The 27,899-nt window shown below is 43.9% G+C and overlaps 1 protein-coding gene across 8 annotated transcripts; it reads left to right on the top strand.

Annotated features, from left to right (window-relative positions):
* C6H5orf63 (chromosome 6 C5orf63 homolog) lies at positions 1-22,039 on the top strand. 8 transcript variants are annotated; one of them, XR_011389679.2, is made up of 5 exons: positions 1-365; positions 2,088-2,190; positions 15,601-15,767; positions 20,131-20,187; positions 21,395-22,039. XR_011389679.2 is itself a non-coding variant. In XM_070076070.2 (5 exons), the coding sequence occupies exons 3-5, from the start codon at positions 15,807-15,809 to the stop codon at positions 21,569-21,571; spliced, it is 336 nt and encodes a 111-aa protein (XP_069932171.1). In that variant the 5' UTR covers positions 231-365; positions 2,088-2,190; positions 15,800-15,806; the 3' UTR covers positions 21,572-22,039. The 8 variants fall into 8 exon arrangements, 2 of the variants coding, with proteins under 2 accessions (XP_069932171.1, XP_051700127.1); XR_011389678.2 differs by having other exon boundaries at positions 2-365; positions 15,623-15,767; XR_011389680.2 differs by having other exon boundaries at positions 2-365; positions 15,623-15,767; positions 21,407-21,523.
* The last annotated feature ends 5,860 nt before the right edge of the window (positions 22,040-27,899 follow it).

Below are 27,899 nucleotides of genomic sequence, written 5' to 3'. Positions count from 1 at the left end.
TTGCTCCTCACAACCTAGTTCGGCCCGGACCAGATGAAGAGGGCAATAAATACTAAACGAACGAATGCATGCATGCGGGGAGCGGTGAAATGGCGGGACCGCACAGCCTCCTGTTGGCTCCCAGCCCTTCGGGCTCCTTAAACGGCTTTCAGCGGGGCCCCTTTTCGCTGGTTAGTTGTTTGCTTTTCTACAGCTTGGCTTTGGTTCTTGCGGCCTTCTCTTCACGAGCAGCCACCCCTGACGGCGGCTGTGGGAACGCACCACAGAAGACAGCAGCGCCCGGCGGCGGGCGCGGGCGGAAGCGGGGACCGGGGCGGAAGTGCGCGCGCGGGCGGAAGCGGCGACGTGGGCGGCGCGAGCCTCAGGTGGGTGCGGGCGGTGGGCGCTCGCGGCGCGCGGGCGCGCGGGTGTGCGGGCGGGGGAGGACCGGCCACCCTTCGCCGTGCCGCGCGCTGCCCGGTTCCATTGTCTTTAGAGGGCATTTAATTAAATCGGGAGCCATAAATCCAGGAAGCACCGGCGGGAGGCTGGGAGCGAGGGAGCGCGCGGGCGCGCGTGAGAGGGCGCTCCGGGAAGTGAATAAATGAGCGGAAACAGGAGGCAGCTTTTACAGTACAGAAAGCGGACAGAAGCTCAGCTTCGTGCTTCCTCGGGTCATTCGCGGACGCCCGATTTCTGGGAGGGGACAGCGATTTTAAATACGCGTTGCTCGCGGCCGCGTCGCCCTTCGGGGTGAGGAGGGTGCCAGGTGCAGCAGGCAGCGTGGCTGGCACGGCTGGCTGCACCTGCTCGCCGCCTTCCTGCGCGGAACCAGCCCCGCGGACCCCGAACTGGGAGACAATAGATCAGACTGTACCCTTCTCAGCAGATACTCGGCCTTGCCAGCCACCTTGCACAAACACCAGCTCCTACTGTTTTTACTAAGTCTGATGGTAGAGAAGCCCCACTCAGCTGTCACTAATGTGAACAGACACGTGACTGTTTCTATGGCTATCTCCAACAAGGAGGGTTTTTTTTGGGGGGGGGGGGCTGCTGCTGATCTTTGCCTTTGTTCTTCAATAGGATGGTGGTTATATGGTCCTTTATATCTTAGAGCCTTTTAACAACAACAACAACAAAAAGTCACAGTATGGCCTCGCCTGACCCAGAGATTCTCAGCTCCTGGGAGAACAGGGATAGTGTCTAGGATCTGTTATGTCCCAGCTCTTTCTAACACATTTCCGAGCATAATAAGCAGGGCTTTGTAGCCTTGGTTAAGCAGCCACTGGGACACTGAGCGCGTTGAGGGTGGTGGCTGGGAGAGGAAACAGCCTTCTCGTTTAATAATATTCTGAGGGACGGTTTTTACGGTGCTTACGAAGCTCTCCACCACTGTCTGGGGCTACAGACATTGAGGTGGTTGTGGGTAAATGACAGGGAGAGATGAGCAACGCTTGGAAAAGGAGGTGTGCCCTGGAGACACTGAGTGATGATGGCAACGCTGGGACAAGGCAGAACTAATCATGGTTCTGTGTGAAAGGTGGTAGCTCATAATCTGGATCCTGCTTTGCTGAGGAATACAACGCCCTGGAACTAGAAAGGCCCTGTTGTGAAAATTCAGATGGGTAGGGCCGGTGCTACAGACAGGCAGAGTCCCTGGCTTTTCCTTCCTGATTACTGGAGTCAGAGGTGGCCCCTACCATGGAAGGACAACTTTGTTTGTTTGCTTTAATCTTGGACCAGAGGAATATGAGGCAGTGTGGTTTAGGCAGAAGGACCCTAGGCAGGTAAGTAATAGAAATGAGGATTTTCCAGCTGGCAAGTTTACTGGACTGTGTTTCTGTGTTGTTCCAGATGCCTGGCTCTATCATACTCTTAAGTACCCAGAGGCACTGCAGAGAAGTGTCTTCAAAATAAGTTATTTCCTGTATTATTAAAGTTTTTCATAACTTATATATACTGTAAGCAGGCTGATGCCTTCAGTTTCTCTAATGTGAAGGCCCCAGGTTTCAAATGTAGCAAGAAGTTGAGGTGATCTGATAAAAGTAGTAAGTTTTTTTTTTATGTTCTTTATTTCAAATCTAATATTTTCCGCTGCTTTATTCAAGGAGTGTACCTCAGAGGAAGCCAAAAGCCAGCTGGAATAGTTCCTGAATGCGCTTTTAATCTTGTTTACAATTATTCTGAAGGAGGAAAAACCATCTGGATCAGGTATGTGTAGCTACACAGGTAGCAGGGACTAGTTGAGCTTCCTCCATTAGTATCACACAGCAGGTTCTGGGAACAAAATCATTTGAAGAAGAATATGCAAAATAAAAAGCTGTGGCTAAGTATACTATAAATAGAATTCACACCCCTAAATCCCCATCTCAGTACAGGCACAGGGAACAGGAGACGTGAAAACATTACTCTCTTTTTCACTCTAGTTCTTACCTAAGTTAAAGTTTCCAGAGAGGAGACAAAACTGAAATAATCTATTTTTAGAAAGTATCCATCACCCTGGATTTCAGAGCATTTCACCTGTAACATCTAGTCCGAGCCATTTTACCACTACAACCTTCATCACTGGTATTATCTTACTCCTTTATCAGTCTTTCTCCTACCCAAGGAATGAGTTCCTTAAAGGTAAGGGTGATATCTTTGTTACACTTGTATTTCTAGTCCCTGGCCCAGTGTTTGTCAAAATGGGCTCAGACACTACATGCTATAGATGTCAACAGGCAGTGTCCTCGAAAGGAGGCTAGAGCTATACAGAGCGTAAAAACATCACTGGGAGTGCAACAAGGTAGAGAAAAGAATATAGAATAATTACCTTCTTTTAGGGGTTACTAGGTACATTGGAAGTAGTGCTTTAATAAACAGACTGGAGATGGAATCCAAAGATGGTCACCAAACTGCCTTCCAAAGGAACTAGGCCTGTTCTGTTGCGGGGCCTTTGTTGTGCTGAATGAAATACACAAGCTGGAAGACTCCGCCAGCCTTGACTACACTCCCTCCAGGCCTCCCCTGTTCAGCTCCTCACCAAAATACCTGAAGAGTGCTCTCTTAAGGTGTGCTAAATTGGTATCTTAGTTAAGGCCATGTCTTGGTTTGGTCCTGCCTTGGGGATACAAGACCTATGTACAGTGAGTAGTTTAAGTCTAGGTTACCCACATAAAATGGAAGGAAATCCGTACTTGTATTTTCTGCTTCACTGACAACACTGCAAAGGAGTCTAACGTTGACAGTGTTTTATGTTGTCACAGGGTAGTCATGTGGGATGTGTTGCTTCCTCCTATTGCCAGTGGGATTGCAGCAGAAATCAGAATGTTGCAACTGGAAGCAAATGAACTTCCTCTTATTGTTCTAGAAAGTTTTCATATTAATTATGAAATAATGGGGAAATTTCTGGTTTAGTCAGGCGGGAAGGACGTGACATTGAATTATTTGTTTTTTTTTTTTTTTACTCTGCTTTGTAAAACACCTAGTCCTCCCAGTCAGCCAAGAGAAAGGATTTTGTTATTTCATAGGAACTCAGTCAACTGAGGCAGCTGAAGACATAAGCCTGGGAAACAGAGATCTAAACTGAGCTGTTTCTCCAGGTTCAAAACTGAAATTATGTGAATCTCCTTATAGCTACAGATCAGAACCTTCTGTATTAAAGAATCCTGCTTTCCAAAACCAAGCCTTTCCTCATTTTATTTCCACCTTTAACTTAAACCTTAAACAAATCATATGGTGTCTTATTTTGTATACTCCAGGATTCCTATGCAGATTTTTGAGATTTTTTTTTTTTTGGAAGAAAGGTAATCGAAATTAGAGATCTCTTCTGTTTCTGAAATTCTGTGTTGATTACATCTATATAAAAATAACCATTGTTCAAGTTGAAACTATAGAGAAATGAACAAAAAATGCAGTATGAAAGATGGTTAAGTGTTAGCTTCCTTGTCAATAGAGCATGGGGATTCTCCAAAGTCAACTCCTGGTTCTAGAATATTAAAATACTCAATTAGTGACAGCTGTTAAAGAACAGAATAGGGCTCAGAAGACTGTAGAAATGTCCCATAACAGGATTTTCAGGATGTGACTTAAAGAGTAGGAGGTTTCCAATGTCCAGTCTGAACACCATACTTGTATAGTCCCAAGTCTCATGGGTGTCACAAGTCTAGGAAATGCTGGGTTTAGCATTTCAAATGTTCAAAGCTACATTGGCTCCAAAATGGCTAGAAATGAATGAATGAAACGTCTTTTATCTCTTGGTGGTCATGAGAGTAACTTCACTTCGTTGGCAAAAGGAATCAAGAATAAGTGGAATATTAGTGACAGATGAAAGACACTCCCTTGGTGGATGGGTTTTGAATTGCAGACAGTTGCTTTTTGGAAGTGGAACTGTGTGCTTTTTAAATAGCAAGGAAGCTGACATTACTAGCTGTGTACAGTAAGATGAAGATGTTTTAATGAAATTGGCTTCTTTCTGGGTCAGCAGTAAGTATCAGAGATATCTTCAAAGGGAATAGGTCATGCTGGTTAAGAAGGATAATGTGGGAAGGAGTCTGCATAATTCCTTCTGCACTTTGTCCTCATCCCTTGAACCAGAATGATTTTGCCCTCGTCCTACTGCTATCTTTAGGGAATGAAGGAAATTTCAAATTGGTTTTTAAACTCTATTAAGCCCTCGTGTATGATATAACCCAACCACATTATGCAGGTTTTCTTGGCTCTCAGGAACAGCTTTGCAGCCATTATGTCATAATTGAACTGAACATCGCTGTACACTCTCAATGTGGAATATGCTGCTCTGGCTCCAGGCCATGTGCTGAGTCAGTATTTTGGGGGCTTGAGGATGGAGGGGAGTAGAGGGGTGTGATCTGTGCAGACCCATTGTGTTTGCAGCAGTCACCCTGGAACTCCTCTGGGCACCCAGGTACCTGAGCTGCTGTATTGTGGAAGTCCATGACTGTTCTAGATGACCCTCATCATTTTATTTTTCTCAGCCAACTGTTTTCCTGGAAACCCTTCCCTGGCATTGTCATGGGCACCATCCCAGTACTGAGTAGCCTGCTTGGAAGCAGTGATCTGGAAAGAGTGACTGCTAGGGTCTGAAGATCCGACATGAGCTCTTGCTTACGCCAAAGCTTGCTTTCCCCTTCTGCTTCACAGTGTCAGCTTGCCTTGTCTGAACAGAGGGCAGCACTCTGGATGTGCAGGGGGTTGCCACAGTGCAGAGTGCCTGTCGTTAAAATTGGTCCAGTAGTAAGAAAGCAAAGTGTGTTATTCTTCCCTTGAGGGGAGCTTTTCCATCTCAGGTGCTTAAATAGTTGCGAGTTGAATACCCCGTCATGCTCTGTGTCCCCCCTAAGACCAACTCGGTCCTTTCTGACACTGAGGCTTTCTAGTTGTGATGGGGGACTAATGGAAGAGGGTCTTTTCACCTCTACCTGGCTCATAATGTGAATTTTGTCCTCCTTGAAGGACAAGTGTTTTAAGTTCCTACAGGTAAAAAACCCCTGAGATTATTTGTTAAGGCCTTATGCGGCCATAGGCTGTCTCCAGAGTATCTCCTAAGCATGTGATTTCCTCTTCTCAGAACAGGGAGATATTTGGGGACCAAAGTCTGTGGGCCAGCCCCTGTGAAATGAGAAGACAGGACAGTGGTGGCACTGCCATTTGACAGTTGAGAAAACTGAGGCTTCAAAGGATGAGGGTTTTCTTGGCGTCTCTGACCTAGTTAGTGGCAGTTGCCTTTCTCTGTAAGGTTTTTAATTCATTTTTGCTTCAATTGAAAATGCCCTCGGGGAATGCAAACCTGCTGAATTCCAGCTGAAACTCGCCATGAAAAGTAATTTTAAAGCTCTGAATGAAGAATCCTGCCATTTGTGCTGTTTCCCTGTCTGATGAGTTAGTGGAAACTGTGTTCATTTGAATTTAGTTAAACCTCTCTAGACAATCTACTCAAACTGTGTCTTTAAAGGTTATCAATAAAATCCAACTTTACTGTCATGTAGGCAGCTTCTGTGTTGACACACATGGATTGAGGATATCACTGGTACAATAATAATAATAGTACTGAATTTTCCCTTTTCTATTTTTTTTAAGATTTATTTATTTGAAAGGCAGAGATACAAGGAGAAAAGGAGGGGGGGAGGGATCTTCAATGCACTGGTTCACTCCCCAAAGGGCCTTAAAGGCCAGGGCTGGGCCAGTCTTCTACATGGTTGCAGAAGCTCAAGGACTTGAGCCATCTTTCACTGCTTTCCCAGGCATATTAGCAGGGAGCTGAATCTGAAGTGGAGCAGCCAGGAGTTGAACCGGCACCCATATGGGATGCTGGCACTGTTGGCTGAGGCTTAACCTTCTATGCCACAGCGCCAGCCCCGAATTTTCTCCTCATAAAAACTAAAGGCAGGTATTTGAAATGAGCAGCTGGGTGGGAACTGGCCTTTGTTTAACATCTATGGAGGGGAAATCTGGATTCCTCAAAAACTAATTTCAGTGGTTTGTTTTGTAATTCTGTGAAGGCTGAGTAAATTAGCCAATACCTGGTGCCAAAGTATTTGCAAATCAGTCTTACCTAGACTTAGTGACATCCTTAGTAAGCAGATAAATATGTTGGATCTTTATTTAAGTGATACCATGGCCTAGAAATTGCTACTTCAGTAATGTGCAGAATCTGAAGTTTTTAGCTGTTTTTAAAATTAAAAGTTTTAATTTTAAAATTAAAAGAGACAGAGCTTCCAACTGCTGGTTTACTCCCTAAATGGTCAGAACAGCCAGGGCTGACTCAGGCCAAAGCCAGGCATCCAGAACTCAATCCAAGTCCCCTACATGGGTAGTAGGGACAAGCACTGTCGCCTGGGAGCACATTAGCAAGAAGCTGGAATGGGATAGAGAGGAAGGATTCAAACCCAGGCAGGTGTCCCAGGTGGCATCTTAACCACTCTGCCAAGCTCTCCCCCTCAGCCATTTCTGTTTGAATTACTTTTCAGTTTATCAGTCCCTGTTTCTAAGACTGCTATTAATAGAAATCTTAGTCTTCCATTTGAAGCCAGCACAAGCATATTTCAGTTAATAGAATCATTGTTTTTGTTAACAATGCGTTACTTGTTAGTATTATTTTGTAATCAATAGTTAAGTCTCACTCCTCTGTTCTGCTTTCTAACTTATACCCATATTTTCACATTTGTTGTCTGCTTTTGTGGTATCAACCAACTCTTCTCCCCCAACCATCTTCTGTCTGCATCTTCATCAGAAACATCTCCTTATAGTTATTTATGTTAAGTTATATGAGGGCCAGTTAGGTTCATTTAAGGGTGATTCTCCTTTGGAGGAGGTGACACCAGATTTAACACTGACACTAGACACATCTCTTCTGATTTACAGTGGTCATTTGACTGCCCCTACTCTAGCCGAGCCCTCATGGCTCCATGTGTCAGAGGACCACTCCCTCATTCTGGACACACTTTGTCCTGTGGCTTCTGCAATGACACTTCCCTGGTTTTCTCCCACCTGCCAACTGCTGTTGCTGCCTGTTTTGCTGGTTCTTCTCCACCCAACTTCTATAGCCTCAGAGGTCTGTTCTGGGCCCTTTTCCTTTCCTATGCTTTTTAGATGACCGCATCAAGTTCCATCACTGTCATAGAACCCTTCAACCAGAGGACACTGGGGTTCCAGCTGCAGCCCTGCCACTGTCTGCTTGAGTTCCTGAGCTCTTGGTCCCATTTACCCCCCTCAATCTTTTCCTGCCTCAGTGTTCCTCAGATAGTAAATGGCACAGCAGAGGCCCTGGACTAGCACTAGGTCATCCCTACCACCAGCTATTCTTTAGTTCCTCATGTCTGATTCACTAATAAATGCTGTTGGCTGTTTCTACTTCCTGTCACACCAGCATCCTTTCTCACCCCAACTACTGCAGTTGCTCTCTGCCTCCACTCTTGCCCCCAACAATCTGTTCTTCACATTACAGATGAAATTTTTTTTTTTCAAATATATGAGCTCATGGCACTCCCCTCCTCCGAAATTAGTTTCTTGCAGAGTAAAATCTCAATCCTGTAGCAGTGTCTACAAGGCCTATGGGATCTGGTTGCTACAGGCCATACATTGGCCCCATCATGTATTCTGCCCCTTCTTCTTGTGGCATGCTGTGTCAGCCACATTGCCCTTTGTGTTTCTTCCAGCAAGCCAAGTTTTGTCCTCACCTCCGGGCCTTTGCATTTATTGTTTCCTCTCCCTGAAGTACTCCTCCTTTAGCTCTTTGCACCTCCTCATTTTTCAGTCTCAGCTGAAATGACACCTGCTCAGGGCATGTTATCTAAAAGCCTGCCTTAGTGACCACGGCATCACCCTGTTCTACCCCTTCCCTCACCTTCTGATGTGTTCTGCAGTTAATCTTTTCGCTAGAGTGTGGACCCCATGGGGACATGTGCCCTGTGTTCCTGTTCACCACTGCACCCAGCATCTGTAGCAGTCTGATACAAGAAGACTTGTCATTGCCACTTGAATGAGTGAATGACTCTCCCACACCTAGATGGCCAGACTGCCGCTTCCATTTGCCTTTACTGTGCAGTCCAATCTGTAGGCTGCTGCCAGATTAGTTTTCCCAATCACTGATTTTATCACAACACTCATTGGGTTTCCAAGACACAAGGAACGCATCAGTGAACCACCATTATAGAACCTCCTAGGCCTCGTCCTGGTCCCCCTCCCAAACTTACTTTCCATTTCCCTTGGACAGAAATCTCTACCCCATTTGGATTTCCCCCCATCAAACAGCCATGGCATTCCGCCCTCAGCACCTTTATGTCTAACCCCAAATTTGGAATGCCTTCCGTTTTTCCCACATGTCTAGATCCTAAATGATTCAGGATCTTTCTCTTAGGAAATGAGCTCCATTCTCAACCCACAGCACTGTTGTTTCCTGTGCTCTTAAAACATTTGCCAGCACTGTGGCATAGTGGTTTAAGTCTCCACTTGTGCCCACATCCCATAATGGGTGCCAGTTCTAGTCCCAGTTGCTCCTCTTCCAGTCCAGTTCCCTGCTATGATCTGGGAAAGTAGTAGAAGATGGCCCAAGTGCTTGGGCCCCAGCAACCATGTGGAAGACCCAGAGGAGGCTCCTGGCTCCTGGCTTCAGATCGGCTCAGGTCTGGCTGTTGAGGCCATTTGGGGAGTGAACCAGCGAATGGAAGACCTTTCTGTATCTCCCTCTCTCTGTTAACTCTACCTCTCAAATAAATTTTAAAAATTAAAAAAAAAAAAACATTTGTAGTCATCTTTTATATACAGTCTTCAATAACTTCATGGGAAATGCACATTTTCTTTTAACTCCGTTATCACACAAACTTCTACCCTTATATGCTTCTGTCATAGTCACTCCTGTATTTCTAATTTAGTTGTGCATTTATATGTCATTTCTCCTGACTCAGTTTTATAGTTCTTCATTGGTTGGGATCATTTCCTACTCTTTTTTTAAAAAAAAAAAGATTTTATTTATTTGAGAGGTAGAGTTACAGACAGACAGAGGGAGAGAGAAAGGTGCTTTATTTGAGAGGTAGAGTTACAGACAGAGAGAGAGAGAGAGAGAAAGGTGCTTCAACGGCCAGAGCTGTGCCAAACTGAAGCCAGGAACTTCTTCCTGGTCTCCCATGCTGGTGCAAGGGCCCAAGCACTTGGGCCATTTTCCACACAAACCAATGCCTATATGGGATGCTGGCAGCACAGGCAGAGGGTTAGCCTACTATGCCTCAGCACTGTTACTCATTTTTAACCCTTCCTTCCCTACTGTGCCACAAGCAAGTGATTGATAGCATTAGTTTACTAATGACTGTGAAGCCCGATGTCACTTTTATTGTCTCAGTTAAGGATTTAACACCCTTATGTGAAACCCTCTGAGCTGTTTTTCATGTTATTCTCTCTCACATATGGAGCTGATCATTCCACACAAGAACTTTGGAGAGAAAGAAACAGGCCTGGGGCCAGCACTGTGGTGTAACGGGTAAAGCCACCGCCTCTAGTGCCAGCATCCCATATGGGTGCCAGTTCAAGTCCCAGCTGCTCTACTTCCAATCCAGCTCTCTGCTATGGCTTGGGAAAGCAGTGGAAGATGGCCCAAGTCCTTAGGCCCCTGCACCTGCGTGGGAGACCTGAAAGAAGCTCCTGGCTTCAGATCTGTACAGCTGTGGCCATTGTGGCCAATTGGGGAGTGAACCAGCAGATGGAGGACTCCTCTTTCTCTCTGCCTCTCCTCCTCTCTCTGTGTAACTCTGACTTTCAAATAAATAAATACATTTTCAAAAAAAAGAAATAGGCCCAACACCAAGCAATATGAAGGAAAAAATGTAATGGCTTAATTTTATTGAGGATTTGAATGGGGTGAAGGGGATGTGCCTGTCCTGAGATGAGTGGTGGACAGGTAAATGCTACATTCTTCCAGTGAAATCATAATCGTGCTGGACAGGCAAGGCTCACACATCAGACAGCTGAAGAACTTTTTCACAGAGCAGTGTGCTGAATGCAAATTAACGTAGCATCCATTGTGTCCCAATAATGGAATAGAGACATCCAGATACTTGGGAATCCCACAGTCATGGTAATAATTGGAAGGGAAATGAAAGGGGGGTTTTGTTCTTAGGTACTCACATGACCTGTCAGTCCTTTCTAGACTGTGCTTCTGTGCGAGTTTCTCTGGTCCTCTGTGTGGTGAACCTGTGTGCACCCGAATCTGGAAGAAGAACTGCAGGGGGGGAGTGTGGTTTGAGGGACTGCATCTCACCACCCCTCGCTGGGGCATGTTGTAGTCCTATTCAGGGTGCATTGTGTGAGGTGCACGTAGTGAGCAGTGCAGACTGCATACTCAGAAGGAAGCTGAGATGTGCCGCACACAGTGGGTCCGTGGCTGGGTGCTCAGCTCTGCAGCTCTGTTGTAACAGCTTGCCTGAGATGACTCCACCTCGTTAGCAGTTCCCCCTGGCCAAGCACCATGACCACTGGGCCAGGGTGCCAGAAAAACACTCGAGATCCCACCCCCGCCGGTGGGGTGGGGCCCCACTCCCTGTTTCTGTTCCGTAGCCTCATCCCAGCCCTGCTCAGCCTCTTGGAGCTCACACCTTAGAGTACCTGCTCAGTTGCCAGTGAGGGGTTTGTCCCTGGAAATACCTCTCCGTGTCACTCCTGGCTCCTCAAGGGTCATTGCCTCCCCTGCCCTTGCACTCCAGCTCTCAGGCTCAGCTCCCACTTGTTTATGACACACAGCTGACCTACCCAAAGCACAGAGAGGCAGTGGGGAGGTGTCATGTTTCCGCCTTTTGTGGATGAGGAAGAGCAAGTGAGCCCAGGTGAATTCCCTAAGAGCAACCTGGCTCATCACATAAACTTTCAGTAACCTAAAATAATGGATTTTCTTCCCCAAAAATGGGGGAGGGGAGAGACAGTACACTTAGATGGTAATGAATATGAGATGGAGCACTCAGCTTCTCCCTCCGTACTGGTGACTGAAGGGAAGCCCTGAGCCTCTCTGTGTGGAACATGGGTTTAGCAGTAGTGTGTGTTTGATGTCAGCTCAGCATTAAGTTTACCTTGGACTCTGCTGAAGAAGCTTCAGCCATAACTGAGGTGCCACCTGGGCTTACATAGACTTGGACTGTGCACATGAACCAGCACTGAGCTTGCTGATCTGGGACCATGTGAGCCTGCAGCCTTGTGTGCCAGAGGATTCTTTGTGTGAATAAAACTCCTGGCCAGCGAAGGTCAGTTTCTGTGCTCCAGCAGGAACGATGTTGTTTACCTACCAATCAGACATACATGGAGTTTGCAACATTGGGAGCCCTGCATAAGTGATGTGCAGCCACAGGCTGGGCAGCTCTTCATGCAAGAAATGAATAATCCTTAATAAAGGCTCAAATGACCCTGGCTTGCTTTTGTACTATAATCAGTCGCTGTAATGGTATGCCCTTTAGTGCTGTGCAGGGAAATGCTATAAAGTTAAGTTATCTTCCTTATCATGTTGCAAGGAGGCCTGGATTGGTCCAATCAGTCCTCCCCCGTGCTATATTTGATTCTGCCATAAAGACCACTGAAGTCGGCCTCCGTGTGGCTGAAAGGCCAGCAGCCCCTTTCTGTTTCAGGGTGATGTGTGCTTCTGAGCAGCCCTGGACTTGAAGCAGCAGGAGTCACCATCGTTATTGTTAGGCTGTGGAATTTGTTTTAAGCACATTCTAAATCCAGTCTTATGCCTTTTGCTTTTTTTTTTAAGTCTACGACAAAGGTGACCCAGTTGTGCTACCTTGGTATTATGAACACGGCTCTTTTTGCTCATATCAGAGGCATACAGCTAAGTTCAGAGGATAAAATTCTGTCTGTATGTATGTAATAATAATGACACGTATTTCATGACTAAACTCAATGACACAATCAAAAAAGTGTTGTCCTCTCAGTCATCAGCTTACAGGCAGAGACCACCTTTCAGAGTATTTTTTATAGTGCGAAGATTGTTCAAGAATAATCGAACTAATGAAAATGTCACATTGACAGAGTAGCCTATATTAAAATTTTACTTCCAGAAGGCATGATTCGGAGAATGTGACATTGACAGCAATGGCATTAGGTTTACAGAGTTAGTAAAATGCTGTAAGAAGAATATTATAGAGTTCCTATTGGAGTATATTATTTCTCATTTTATATTTTCTTTTCTGGAATTAGTAGACCCCAAGAATTAAGGAATTTTAGCCATCATATCTGCCTAGAAGAGAGTCAGGGAACTTTTTCTTTCTGTTAGACTGTAATAGAATTTTATAGTACAATGCTTCCAAAGAAATAAGTTAATTTAACAACATGATAAAATGTGTGTACCTTAGGGCATTTGAAAAATGTGCAGGTAGTAATACATTTCTCGGTAAAAACTGCCATGTTTAAGTGATGAAAAACATGTTGAAAGATAGGAATGGAGCATAACAGTGGAAGAGAGAACTAGTTGTAAACTGAATGGTTGTAGCCGCACTGAAGACTTTCCTCAGCTCTCTGGGTTGGTTGAACAAATATTCCAGCAAATCTGGAATGAATAGCAACTCTGTTTACTATAACAGGTTTTATTTGTCTTGGGTACAACCAAGACCACATGCTGTGTTTTGTCATATTGGAAATCCTAAAACAGATTTCCATTGTGAATGTGAATTTTTTTTAAAGCCTTAACACTCCAGTCTCAATTCAGCGAGGTAAAAGCAGTAAGTTTTCCTTTCCTTTCCAGCCAGACATCAATAAATCTTCAATCCCCATCCCCACCAACAGCATGTCGCTGCAGTTCTCTGTCCTGGTTGTAGTCTCAGGTCATGGTCATAGATGACCCCATCCTTCTCATGTCCAAGGTTGGTACTTCTGCCTTTTAAAAAAGCTAATTTGTACTTCCTTTCTCCTCCATGTACAGTATAGCTGTTTTAGCTCTACATCCTAGGAGGGTATGGACCCCTCCCAAACCCAGTGATCCAGAAATTTCTTCATAGGGTAAACACTGCTATCATTCTAGTTTCCCCTCGTTTGTAGCCTAGGTGGACAAAACCGCATTTAGAACCTGTGTCCCTCACCTCATCCATGTACTGAAGCTGCTGATTCTGCTGAATGTACTGAAAACGCATATACTGGGGCTTAACACTTAGCTCAGAGTAGCACCAAATACTATGACATTGTGCAAATCTACTTTCTACCTTGGACTAACTCTGGATAACAGATCCTTGTGAAATCCTTATCACCTTCCTTCTGTACGCATTATCGGGATCAGTTAGCAGAGCAATCCAGGTGGAAGTGAAAGAATAAAGGCTTAAGAGTAAAGGGAAGGTCACTGTGTTTGTGAATCTGTGTCCGCTCTTTTTGTCTTGTGGTCTTTACTCTAGATTGATAATGGGTTGATGGTTTTCTCTAAAGTCACATTCTGTTTGAAATGCGTTTAAGGCCAATCTTAGACCCAGAAGCCTGGTTATCAATGAAGATTAGTAGTTAATTAATGCAGTCATGCTCTGTGGAGCAGAAACAAGGGAGGTTTGGGCTGGTAGTGAAGAGTCAGAACCAGCTGTACTGCCCCAGCACGAATTCTTGTGAACATCTCTCAGAAACACTAACCTTTAGTTATGATATGACAGAACCAAATAGTGACTGCTCTACACACCAAGTGTCTGAGCAGGATTAGAAGATAAAGAGGGTAAGAAAGGCTCATTCCAGCTCTTTTAACCTTCAAACAAATATTTGACCATCCTTTATGTGCCAAGTTAATTGTGGGCACTTGGAGATACAAGGGTGGAAAAATACCTAGTCTTCTAGAAGTTACATTGTGGTAGAGGGGACATACATAAGTTTATATCATAAAAGGGCAAGAGGCAACTATTGCAAGGCAAGAGGAGGGAGAATGATGGACTGGCCAGTATTGCTGATGATAGTCACTGAGAAGGTGATATGAAACCAGCCCAAATGAGGAGAAGCTCCTTAGAAGCTTTTACTGCTTCTAAGAGGAAAGGCAAGTGCAAAGATGTTAATGAACAAATTATCTTGGTAGTCAAAGAATAAAGTTGTACAGCTCCAACTTGTCAACATAAAGGAGAGGAAAGTGATAAACCAAAGAGAGAGAGAGAGGGGCAAAGTTAAAATATGATCCCAGGAATGAGTTCATCTAGGGAATATTGATAAATGGTAAAGCCAAGAGTACACATGTGTTTTGAAAATGAAGTGATAATATTTGTAGTTTTAAGGACAAAGCTAGATGCTTGGTAAAATAACCAGGAATAATAGGATGTCTTGTGGCAGACATGGCAGCAGGATGAAGGAGCTTCAAACCCCAGTGTCTGACATGCCCCTATGAAGCAGCTCTCGCCGGAATCTCTCCAGTGGAAACACTAGTACATTTGTATATGAAGCTTTTGAAAGTTAAAGTGGCACACACACATGGCCATCTCCTTTTAAAATACTTTTTAAGGAGTTGAGCAGATAGTGCTTTTTCTGACACGCTAACGCAGCCTGATTCCCCTTGTAGTTCCTCTGAATGCAGCTTCGTGGGGTGGGCATTGTGGGCAAGTTAAGCTACAAATTGTGATGCCAGCATCCCATATCAGAGCACCAGTTCGAATACTGACTTATGCACTTCTGATCCAACTCCCTGTAATGCACCTGGGAAGGCAGCAGATGATGGCCCAAGAACTCGGACCCTAGCCTGCTGTTATAGCCATTTGGGAATTGAATCAGTAAACGGAAGATATTTCTCACTCTCTGTTTCTCTCTCTCTCCCCGTCTCTCTCAGTCCACCTTTCAAATAAGTAAAATAAATACTTAAACAAATAAATAAATGCAGCTTTGTGTTTCCCCATCTGTTGTAGTGGAGGGCCTGGATCTCATAAGAGATAGCCTCAGCCTTCAGCTAGGGACTGTACTGCTCATTTATTGTTTCCTCAACGGTGGCAGTGGCCGGGAATCACTGAATGTATGCCAGTAAGATAAGCTGTCCTTGTGAATAAAAGCCATCTTGGGACACTGCCACATTTGAGGGGATCAAAATCTGCAAGTGAAATTGAATTTTGCATTCAATTTTAAAAAACCCATGCAGTTTACCTCCAGAAACCAAGTGATCAGACGCACTGCTAATCCATAATTATGGACTCTTTCCATTCAAAGTTCTGTTGTATTTGGAATACAGTGAATGTTGAGGCATCATGGAGATTTGACAAACACCTGGGCCTCTCTGCCACTCCTGTTCTCCAGGATACGATGCCGAAGCCCTCAAATCCGCTGCCTAAGCGTGTAACTTAGTGCCTGTCTTGTGGAGAACAAAATCCAGGCATGTAAGTTGATTGGCTTATTTTTCTTTTGGTAGAATTAAGATGCTCTGGTTTCGAGGAAATACCATGCAGCTTGCCAGAACCTCCTTCGTGACCTTCTGGAGAAATCTCCGTGCTTCCAAGACAGCTCTGCCAGTGCTGACTTTATTCACAAAGGTATAGGAGGAAAGAAAAATCACTACTTTACAAATGTAAAGTGTTGGAATTGTTGTGTGAATTAAGGAATACAGAAAAAGTAGGAAGGAAAGACACTGGAATAAACCTTCTGGATACCTGCTCCTCAGTTTTTCTATCAGCACAACCAGTAACTGTCTCCAACCCAGATACCTCGTTGTCTCACAGTAATCAGAGGGTAAATTAATGTGTTTAATGGTCATCAGACCCCTGCTTTTAAAAAGACCATGGATTATATTATGATGTTTGAAAACATATGGTTTAAAATTCAATTCCATTTGTGATAATTTGTTTTCTACAAAGTAGCCATAGACAATGAATTAGAAGCTGAACTATTACTCTAAGAGAAAATAGGTTCCTTTGAGCCTCTTATCCCAACATTTTCATAACAGTTAAATACATAACCTTATTTTTATTTATGTTTCTGTTTAATAACTCCTTGTTTAATTTACATTATCGGTCATTAACATTGAATTCATGGCCAACAGCACTATAACTCATGCCTGAACGAAGCTTTAAAATGTGCATCCTGACTCTTTTTTTTTTTTTGAGAGTTTTTAATTTTTATTTACTTGAAAGGCAGAGTAACACAGAGAAGAAAGACTTTCCATCCTCTGCTTCATTCTCCAATTGCCTATACTAACTAGCCAGTGGTGGGCCAGGCTGAAAGCAAAGCCCAGAACTCCATCTGGGACTCCCACGTGGGTGCAGGATCCCAAGTACTTGGGCAATCACCTCTGCTTCCCAAGGTGCGCATTATTAGGAAGCTGGATCCAATGCAAAGGTGAAACTCAGTCCCAGGCCCCTTGATATGGGATATGGGCGTCCCAAGCAGCAGCTTCACCTGCTGCACTACAGTGCCCCCATCCAGGTGTTCTTATGCTTAGGAACACTGGATAGCATTTCAACACTAGGCCCAGCAAAAACACCAAAACACACAAATGGAGGCAGCATGGCACTATACAGACCCTGAAGAGGACACTAACTTAGGCTTAGAGTGGGAGAGCTGAAACAAGAAGGCAGAGCACTACTTTGTTCGACTTCAGCTTGGAGAATGATTCAGGCAACACCAACTGTTCACCGTTCTCTGTACATGTACCTCTCCACAAATGACCACAAAAATGCTTCATTTATTGATTTGGGGGTTACAGATAAGTGTTTGCAAGTAGGCAAATTCACAGATACAGAATACAAATAATGAGGGTTGCTTGTAATTGTTTTCTTATCCCTAACACTAATTTTAAGCCATAAAGCTAGTTTATCATTTTTAAGAACTTTTTCTCCATGAAATTTATAATATGAACATTATTGATGTCTTTTTGCTAATTAATATCACTTCCTGTGATTTATAATCAAAAAAGAAATAAAGTGGAAAGTAATAGAAATAATTTGTGAATAACGTTACAGTTCAAAAGTTTTTAATAGATTTTTTATAACATCTTTAAATTTCAGGCATTTTAGCAGTTTAAAAATATCTTACAAATAGTATCAGATTTTAAGTAGTTTTAAAAATTAATTTGTTGAGGCCGGTGCCACAGCTCACTAGGCTAATCCTCCACCTACCAGTGCCGGCACACCGGGTTCTAGTCCCGGTCAGGGCGCTGGTTCTGTCCCAGTTGCCCCTCTTCCAGGCCAGCTCTCTGCTGTGGCCAGGGAGTGCAGTGGAGGATGGCCCAAGTGCTTGGGCCCTGCACTCCATGGGAGACCAGGAGAAGCACCTGGCTCCTGCCATCGGATCAGCGCCTGCCGCGGCAGCCATTGGAGGGTAAACCAACAGCAAAGGAAGACCTTTCTCTCTGTCTCTCTCTCTCACTGTCCACTCTGCCTGTCAAAAAAAAAAATTAATTTGTTGACAATATTTAATCTAAACTACTTTCATATCCATAAATGTATATTATACTATTAGAAATTATTGAACCAAAAATATTTCATTGTGCAAGAGACTATCATGAGAAAGGCATATGGAAATTAACTACAAAAAGAAAACAGTCCCTGAAGGCTAGTGGTACTTACTCGGCATAACTACTCCAATTTTCAAGTTGGGCAGCAGCAGAGATAGCCAAAGACATTTGTCAAACAAACAAAAAAACACCAACCTTCCTCTTGATTCAAGCTATTAAACACATATTAAGATATCACTCCCACCTTCAGGTTCATAGTCTGGTGACAAAGACTTAAAGTACAGTATGAAGTCTCGGTATGTTAGAAATAATGAAAAGCACTTCCCAGAGTGACTTAAACATCAAAGGGACTGTATGAGCTGACTGGTTCAGGAGTAGGCTGACTCAGGAGCCAAGCATGTTCCCAGTCTCTTCAGCTTCACCTCCTCAGGGCTAAATCCCTCTCCCTCTGGCTCTTCTGATGAATGACTGAAGCAGTCCCAAGCCCCACTCTCGCCTCTCAGATGTCTACAGAAACAAAGCAGAAGTCTCCATGGGCTCTGACTGGCCCCTCCCTGAGCCAGGCACTTACAGTAGCTGCTGTGAAGCAGAACTGCACCATCCTCACCACAAGATAGGGCAGTGAGCAGCAGACAGCCCACCCAACCAGTGTCCACTACAACTCAGGAACAGAGTAAACAGTAAGTGCTGAGGGAAGTCCTAGAAAAGGATGTTGGAATGGTCCATTCTACTGGATATCATCCTTTTTTCCCTTATCCTTTTTAAAATTTAGGGGTTTGCATCGTGGCACAATGGGTTAAGCCACCACCTGTGACACCAACATCCCATAGAAGTGCCACTTCAAGTCCCAGCAGCTCCACTTCTGATCCAGGTCCCTGCTAATATGCCAGCGAAAGAAGCAGAAGATGGTCCAAGTGCTTGTTCCTTGTTACTCATGTAGGAGACCCAAATGGAGTTCCAGGCTCCTGACCTCAGCTTGACCCAGCTGCAGCTGTTGCAGCCATTTGAGGAGTGAACCAGCAGATAGAACAATCTCTGTCTTTCCCTCCCTCTGTAACTTTGCCTTTCAAATAAGTAAACAAATCTTTAGAAAAGAAAATTGATGAGCCCTTCCTCATAAAAACACATGCACATAGTTGCATGTATAATTTACATAAACTTCCACAGACCCCAGTTTTAAAACAGCAAAACACCTTATCTAGGCTCTTCTGAAATGTTTAATACGAAAGCAAAACTCTGGTACATTTGCTATTTCTGCATGTTCTTATTTTGCTCTTAAGATCCTATGTGGACTTTCTGAAACTTTCTTAGACAGTTTCAGCACAAGTGTCTTAAAACCTCACAACTCTCCATAACCTGTTTATGATGAATGCTGATAAAATAGGATGGGCCTAATTCTTTGTCTTAGGAAATTAGAACCAGAAAGACCCAGGTCTTTATTTATTTATTTATTTTTAACACAAGCTTTGAGTTAAGCTGCAGGAGGTACCTGTTTTTTATATAATAGCTCATCTGTTTTCTGATATGTTAAAACGTAGTTTTACATAAGCATCAGTAATGTTGGGTCTATTTTGAGCTCATGCAAGAGAACCTATAGCTGAGAAGTTTTAAAGCCTGCCAGTCACCCATGGTATTCTCAGTACCCTTCTCCATGGGGTGGCTTAAGATTTCAAGTGACAACAGACCCTACACGTTCCTGCTCTTCAAGTGAAGAGTTAGTCCAGGAAACCTGTCACTGACATGGGTGATAAGAAAATAAGCAAAACATGACTGGTAAAATCATCACCTGAAGTGAATAGCAGCTTTCTGCCTTTTTAAAGACTGGGCCGTCGCTGTCTAACTCTACCCGACTGGGTTTGTTCCTGGGCACTGATTAGGAAAAGCAGGCAGACAAGGTTCAGGACCTGCCAATCAGGACAAACTTCAAGCCACTCTGGTGATGTCAGCCAGGTCAACTGTGTGAGGCCACAGAGGTGCTCCTGACCTACACAGGATCAAGCCCTTAGATAGGACAGAAAACTGACAAATACTTCACACCTAAATTTATTATACATGCACTCATATATAGATATATTTGTGAAAAGTCAAAATGAAATAACCTAAAAATGCAGAGAGCCCACCAGGCATGAAATACTGGCTATTTATAAGAGTCTATGATTATGTTTTGCTTTGGAAATAAATCAGTATAATCAGGTAGAAAACTGTCCTTTAAAATAATTACTTCTTGTGGATTTTTTGTTGGGCCAAATACCATTCTTTGGGTCTAATGGCTTTATTTTTTTTTCCTGTAGAATCCATGTCCCCTTTGTGAGGAAGCCAAGGAAGTGCTCGAGCCTTTTAAGCACAGGGTAATCGAATACAGTGTGTCTTTCATGTATATGGGGTAGCTGTGCATGTGGAATAAAGTATCTGCCTGGATCCTTTCTTTAAGAATAGAGATTAAATGATTTTTCATTTACATTTTCTTTCTACAGAGAGAGAGAGTTTAGTGCTGATTTCCATAAAACTCATTACCTCTAAGTGTTTTCCTCTAAGCAATACTGGTTTTCTAACTCTGACTTAATGTGAGTCAGTGTTAACTAGCAGGTGTGGTGTCCATGCTTTCTTTAAACTTTTGTCCCCATTCCTTTTATCTCATTTTCTCATTTTCATGCAAGTGTTTTCATGTGGGAAACCAGCACACCTTTGCCTTTCTTGTGATCCAAACACTTCACCCCTAATTTGCAGGCAGCTTCCCAGTTGGTACACATTTGGCTTCACCAGAGACCAAGCAGGGCACTGATGCTGAGTGTAATGAATGGGTGTGATGGAAAAGGAGTCAGATTAGAAGTAGGGAATACTGTCGCTCCCCCTCTTCGGGGAGGAACGACACTAAACCCTGCCTAGGCTCATATCCGAGTCACGGCACCATTATGTCGCTCCCCGTCTTCGTGAAGGAACGACACAAGACCCTGCGCTGTTCTTTTGTCTGCTCGGCCCTCCCCGAGTTTGCTGCTGGTTCTTCCCGGGTTGGCTACTGTCCCTTCCACCTCTGTGGAAGGGCGGTTCCCCCTGCCACTTTCCCCACTTCCGCGGGGGAGCGGCACACCGCCGGCTGGCTCTCTCGGGGGCTGCACAGGTGTTCCTCTTAGATGTTCCCCGTGCATGTTGTCTCCTCCTTTATAGTCCTCTTCCACCAATCCCAACTCTGCTACCCACACGCCGAGTACGCTGCCCTCCTCCAATCAGGAGCAGGTCCTGCTGTTTATTGGTTGAACTGGAGGCAGCTGTGTAGAAGCTGTTTCCTCCTCTCCCAGCGCCATATTGTGGGAGAGCAGATGCATAGAATAAGTCTTAATTCCAGTAACAGTCTAGTCCGAGTTGCTCCCCACAGAATACAATAAAACTGGTAAATTTCTAGAAATGAGGGACATGAGATCATTGTGGACCTCAAAGAGAAAAATAGCGACAACCACAACAAAATGCTATCAGCTTTGGAAATTGGGGATCGGTTTATCATGCCGTTGTTCAATGCTCTGTGTTCTCTAAAATGCAAAGCGTTGGCCTGTGTTTCAGTTTATTTTACAGGAGGTGGACATCACACTACCAGAAAACTCTGCTTGGTATGACAGGTATAGATTGGACATTCCTGTCTTTCATCTGAATGGCCAGTTTCTGATGATGCATCGAGTAAACACCTCAAAACTTGAAAAACAGCTCCTGAAACTTGAGCAGCAAGAAGCTAGCAAGTGACTAATGCCCTCATGCTTTGCCACCTTCTCTGGTCATAAGGCTGCTTCTAGTGGAAATGACCACAGCCACACACTCCTGCTGTCGTTTTCACAAAGCCCAAAGGATGTTCTGAACTCACTGGTGCCAAATACATGTTGACGTTCCTCTTCTCATGGATGGACGTGCCCATGTGGGAACTGTTTGCTTACTGGCATTTTCTAGAATAAAAGGAGTGTGTTGGCAGGGAGGGAGTGATGGAGAAGGAAATGTCTGTTTGTCTTGTTTGCTTTTCCCTCTTATATGAACATGGAAGCACTTTCCATGCACTGCACAGTGCCATTTGTACGAAGGAGGCTCTGTGTCCCTGCTGCTGCCCCGGAGGGCTTAACTTTTTAGTGAAAGAATAGATGCTCTTCTATGCAGTAGATCAAGTGAAATGTGAATTGTTAATAACCGTGCACAGTCAATAAAGGGATGTTTTAGAGAATACATCTGCCTGAAGCCTATTTCACTGGGATTTAATAATACCTGTTTAAAATTAGAATTCATTTATGTTGGGTAGAAGAGAATAATTATCTTAGCCAAAGAGGCTTCATTCGGAAAAGGCAAAAGAAAAGATTTAACCCCTCAAAATATATAAAAGATTTTCTGCATGCTTTCCATGTAGTCAGTAAATTGATTTGTACTATTAGAGGACTGCCTTTGATAGTTATACAGTTATCATCAAGTGAGTAATTCATTTAAGAGAGTAGTTTTATCAAGTTTTAATATCTTGGAAAAAATCACATCTGGTGCTAACTGGACAGACAGATCATCTAAAGACAGAATATTTGTCACCACTCTATATAGAATATTAAAAATATAGTTGTGTACCCTTGTTTATATTTAGTTAGGTTCACCCAATACAGGAATGGCTTCACTTAAAAACAGAAGTACCTTTTCCTCTCAAAATTGTGTCATTGCAGGTCCATCTATAATGAAATTCTTTGATGAACTATTTGAATGAATTTGAATATTTTGAGTTGCTAGATTTTAATTTGATTGGTATGATTCAGTCGTAGAAATTATGAAATGTTAACGCTAACCAATCTTTGGGATCATCTAGTGTAACCCCCTTGTTTAATGTATGAGGAAGAATCTGAAATTCAGAGGATATCATGGACTTAGGCCAAGGTCACACAGCCATTCAGCTGGAGGGCCAGGTCCTGCCCACAGCCACTTTCCACAGGGCTCACTGAGTGACTCACATACAGCCTCCCAGCCCTTCTGGATCCAACACAAGTTTGCAAGCCCTTCGAATAACAAACAAAAATCTTACAACTGAATAACAGTATATATAATCTACAAATTTCTGAAACACAACTCATTTGATATAATCATTGAGTCTTGGGGTAGGCAGAATTCTAGCATGAACCCAATGACTGTCAGCCTTGCACAACTCCCTGTACTTTGGGTATGAGTGGAAGCATCAGTACTGTGATAATGTCACGTTCTCAGACAACAAGGTGATAACCCTGGATGGGCCTGTTCTCATGCGGAGAGCACTTTGGAAACAGAGTTCCCCTCTCTCTTGTCTATATCTGCCTTTCAAATAAAATGAAATATAAATAAATAATAGTAGCAGAGTTCTGTCTGACTCGTTGCAAAATGTGCTCCAGCCAACTGGGGAGAAAGCAAATAACCCACTCGTGTACTGCCAAGTGGAGCAATATGGCCAGAAGCTGTGGTTGGCCTTGAGGAACTAAGCTAATTCTTAGCCAACAGATAACAGGAAAATGGGGACATCAGTTCTGCAGCTTTAAGGCAATGAATTCTGCCAATAATCAGCAAGCTTAGAAGAGGACCCTGAGCCCCAGATGAAAATGTGAGCCCTGGCCAACATCTTGATTTCAACTCAGAGAGACTCTGAACTCTACCGCACACCTAGTCTTTGGATCTACAGAAACTGTAAGATGATAAAGGTATGTTGTTTAAAGCTGCTAAATTTATGGCAAAACTGATAAATATCTTACCAACAAGAGAAAACTAATACAAGTTTTCATGATATCAGAACACAGTGGCAGGTGGTGAGGGTATAAAAACGAGGAAGACATAATCCTTGCCTTGGAGACACTGAGTATCTCAGGAGGAGCAGGGAGAAGCAAGGTAATAAAGCACAACCACATGGTGCAGAGAGGACTGGAACTGAGACATGCAGAGCAGCCCATCAGTCAGACAGGGAACACAGCAGGAGGGCTTCACAGAGAATTAGACCTAAGCCAGGTCTTGAAGATCAAATAGAAGCGATGGAGTGGAGACAGGAATGAAGAGGGCAGGCTACCCAGAGGGAAGAGCATCAGTCAACTCAGTGTGAGCGTGTGGAATGACAGGGCATAGCCAGGAGATGGCAGGTGGCTTTGTAAGGTGGAAGTGAAGGGGAGGGAGGAAGGAGAGCAACTGGTGAGATGAGCTGTGCCCCACATGGCTGCTGAGGGGCCTTCCCCCCTCTTGCTTCCTGCGTTCACCCAGAGTCAGCTCTCCTAGCTCCTGGTTCCCTAGAGGCCTCTGGCCTACCTCTGCTAGTCCTCCAGGACACTTACCCTCAATACAACCAGAGGCCATCATAGACAATTCCCGCCTCGTGTGTCTGTGTGGCTCCTGGGTCCGAGGACTGCTGATCTTTCTCCTGGGTCATCAGCTGGAAAAGTTCCAAGAGTTGCTTTTAGTGCTTCTCAGGCAAGAGAGAGAGATACCATTGGTTCCTTTCAAAACACAGGGCTCACCAGAAAGCCTAAAGATTCGTTTGGGGCACTTCTTTCCTTAGTAAAACCAAGTGGTTACAGTGTACGGGAAGTGCTGAGACTAAGGATGAACTGAACATTTTATCCAAATAACACATTTCTGACATTAGAATTTCAAACAAAAATCCCATGACACACTTACAGGATGTTCAAATGAAAGTATGCTAAGGCACCAAGAAACAATAGGCCCATATTCCAAGGAAATAATAGATCACGTTGAGGGGGCAGGGTTGGGGGAGTGGTGTTGGAGACTGGGGACAGAGAATATTTGGAGGATTTTTATAAGAATACGCCTTTGCTCAGTTCCCACCAAAGTGAAAGGTCAGGAGTTGCGTCATATCAAGAAGGGACACAGTGGCACTCATGGGGAAGCCAGATGCATGTCCCTGCATCCCTAGGAAGAACACAGAGGTCTAATCTGGGAGCTTGTGTTAGATGGGCTAGCAAGTGTCTTTGCTGCAGTGTGTCAAGGGGAAGATGATCAAGTGTGTGTACGAGTGTGCATGTGTATCCCCATGGACCAGATGGGAGCTAAGTGTGAGCGAGGGCTGGTATGAGGCACTATAGGTACAGGTAGGTCTGGTGTGGGCAGTGGAGAGAGGCGGGAACACTGGGTTCTTAGGGGCTGAAGGGGCTGCTCAGTGGACAGTGCATTTGCCTGAATCCAAACATCAGGTGAGACATTGCCAGCAATCTCCTAAGACTCCACCACAGTTTCTGTGAAATGTGATCTGCTGCAAAACCAGAGGCCAGCTAACAAGTCCCCATTCAAAGAAGAATGTTCAAGGAGTGGGCATTTGGCACAGCAGTTAAGACACCACTTGGATGCCACATCAGAGTACCGAGGTTCAAGTCCCCATTCCAGTCCCAATTCCAGCATTCCTGCTAATGCACACCCTGAGAGCCAGGGAATGATGGCTGAAGTACTTAGGTTCCTGCCACCCACATGGGAGACCCAAATTAATTTCCAGGCTTCTAGCTTCAGCCTGGCCCAGCCTCAATTTGGGGAGTGAACCATTGGAGAGAAACTCTATCTGTTCCTCTCTACTTTTCAAATAAAAATACCTAAAAATTTTAAAAATAATAATAAAATTAATAATAAAATAATACATAACTTTAAAATGATAAATTTAAAAATAATAATGCCAACACCTCCCCCCCACCTTTTACTTCTCCCCTTTCCTTCCTAGCTGCAGACGGACTAGAGCTGGCAGGACCAAGAACAGAAAGATGCTCCCCTTTGCTTGGCTTCCCATCACCATATGGCTTCTCAGTAGGAAACAAACCAGTAAGACTTCACTTTGAACCAAGTCTAAAGGTTTGGTTTTGACAAGTGATTCTAAGCACTGAACAAGTTAAAGGGACCATGGGACATTGTTGACTGAGAATGCACAAGACAATCCTGACACTGCCAGGTATTTTTATCCTAAATGGCATGAGAAACTCCTATAATGAATTCATCTTATAGGATGTATTTATTTATGTCTCCCATTACTAGAGATGCTTTCTGAATGTGTCCCAGAGAGTACATTTTATTATTCAATAAATTTAATTTTAAATTTATCTATTTTTACTTTATTTGAAAGGCAGAGAGACATCTTTCATCTGCTGGTTTACTCCCCAAATGCCCTAACAGCCAGGTGTGGGCCAGACAGAAGCTAGCAGCCCAGAATTCAATCTGGTCTCCCACGTGGGAACAGGAAGTCAAATACTTGGGCCATTGCATGCTGCCTCCTTGGGTACACATTAAAGGAAGCTGGAATCAGAAGTGGAGACAATACTTGAACCCAAGCATTAAAACATGAGATATGGGCATAGCTAGCCACATCTTAACTGCTATGCCAAATGCCTACCCCCATAGAGTATAATTATATGTGCCTGATGTTGCTTTTTACCCATGGATCTTTGATAAATTTACCTATTAATTCTTATTTAAGAAAATAATTTGGTCATGTAACTAAGAATCCCAGAGATCTCCAGCCATCCCTCTTCCCAACAGCTGGCAAAAATGAAAGGCAAGTATGTAGAAAGGTGCCATCCAAAAGGTGGTTTGATTTTACCACTGTTGACAAGTACCAGAAAATGTTACATCATTTATTACGGTGGTTTTCATGAGATATTTGTAGCAACAATTACTCTCCCTTTCTGAAATTGTGTTTGCAGGGGTCAGTTTATGCTAATACAAAGGCTGTGTTTGACACTGGAAGATCATCCACCCCAAAGGGAAAAGAAACACAACCTTTCATTTCTTTTGCGAATGCTTTAAGGAGTGGGATAGACACTGTGCATGGAGCTTCCTATTGCTATGCTTAAAACAATGACAGAGGCTTCTTTCTTCTAGAAGTACCATCATAACATTATCAGGAAGTACTGGAACACATAATTCATAGCCAGTTTATTGCAGAAGACAGGGGTTTGCTCACACTAGAATTTTTGCTTTTGCTTTGGTTTTGTTGTTGTTGTTTGTTTTCAAGTGATGCAGTAATATCATGGACATTTGACAATAAGAATCACAATATACCCAGGCTTCAGGAAATACAATTACAGAACTACCAGAAACTGGGACAGGACCCTTCTCTGACTACCTAGACTTCTTCCTTACTCTGTTTTCTCACGGTTCACTATAATCTGCTCACCTCGCTCATGCCTGTTATTCCCACTCAGCTTTCTGTTCAGCAGTATGGAGGCCTGAGCTCTCGGTTTCCCTGTTCTCATACTGTAACAGAGGAATTTTACTCAGCTTGTATTTTACAACCAGTCATCCAATTCATAAATTAGCTGACCAAATCTATAGAAAGAACTACCACTTTCAGGATAGTTGCCAATCCCCAGCCCCATGGAGTATTGGGCCAAGATCATGTGGTAATGTAAGTTACAGTCACTGCACTTTCAGTAGAGAATGGGAGCAGGGCAGGCAGTGACCAGCCACTCTGATACACACTCAGAAATACTAAGAGTAGACCACACCAACATTCAGGAGAAGTCAAGAGGAACAATTGTGTTAATTGGTTTATATCCTATGCCGTGGGAGTAACGATGGCCTGAACCAGGGCAGTGGGGGTTAGAGAGAAACAGCTATCAGGAGAAACTTAAGGGTGAGGTTGACAGAACTTCATGGCTGACTGCACTGAGAAGGTGATAGTAGAGCAGGAAGAGAACACATGGGTCTTGAGTGGCTCCCTGTCTTCAACTCTTGGATAAACCCTGGTACGTATAGCCTGAGACAGAGACTGAAAAGGAAGGGTAAGTTAGTCGTGGGTTGTGCTTGGTAGATAGCAAGGAAGCAGTACCATGAGTTTGCCATGTTTATGTGACATCCAGGTAAAGATTAAAGTTGGGTATGCAAAACAGAGATCTTGGCTTGACGTGTAGATTTGGAAGTCCACAGAGTATGGTTGGGACTATATCTACCTGCCATGTGATAAGAAAAGCAGGCTACTGCTAAACCCTGGGGATCCTGATCTCGACCCATGGAAATGGGTCAGCAACCATAAAAGGCAGGCGGGATCAGGGCAATGCTAGAACAAAAGCAACCATAACCTCCAGCCTACCTGGAAAGAGATAAGCAA

Source organism: Oryctolagus cuniculus, chromosome 6, assembly GCF_051225735.1.
Source record: "Oryctolagus cuniculus isolate XC-2025 breed Fujian yellow rabbit chromosome 6, ASM5122573v1, whole genome shotgun sequence".
NCBI classification, from domain to species: Eukaryota; Metazoa; Chordata; class Mammalia; order Lagomorpha; family Leporidae; genus Oryctolagus; species Oryctolagus cuniculus.
This window is presented reverse-complemented; position numbering and strand designations above follow the sequence as displayed.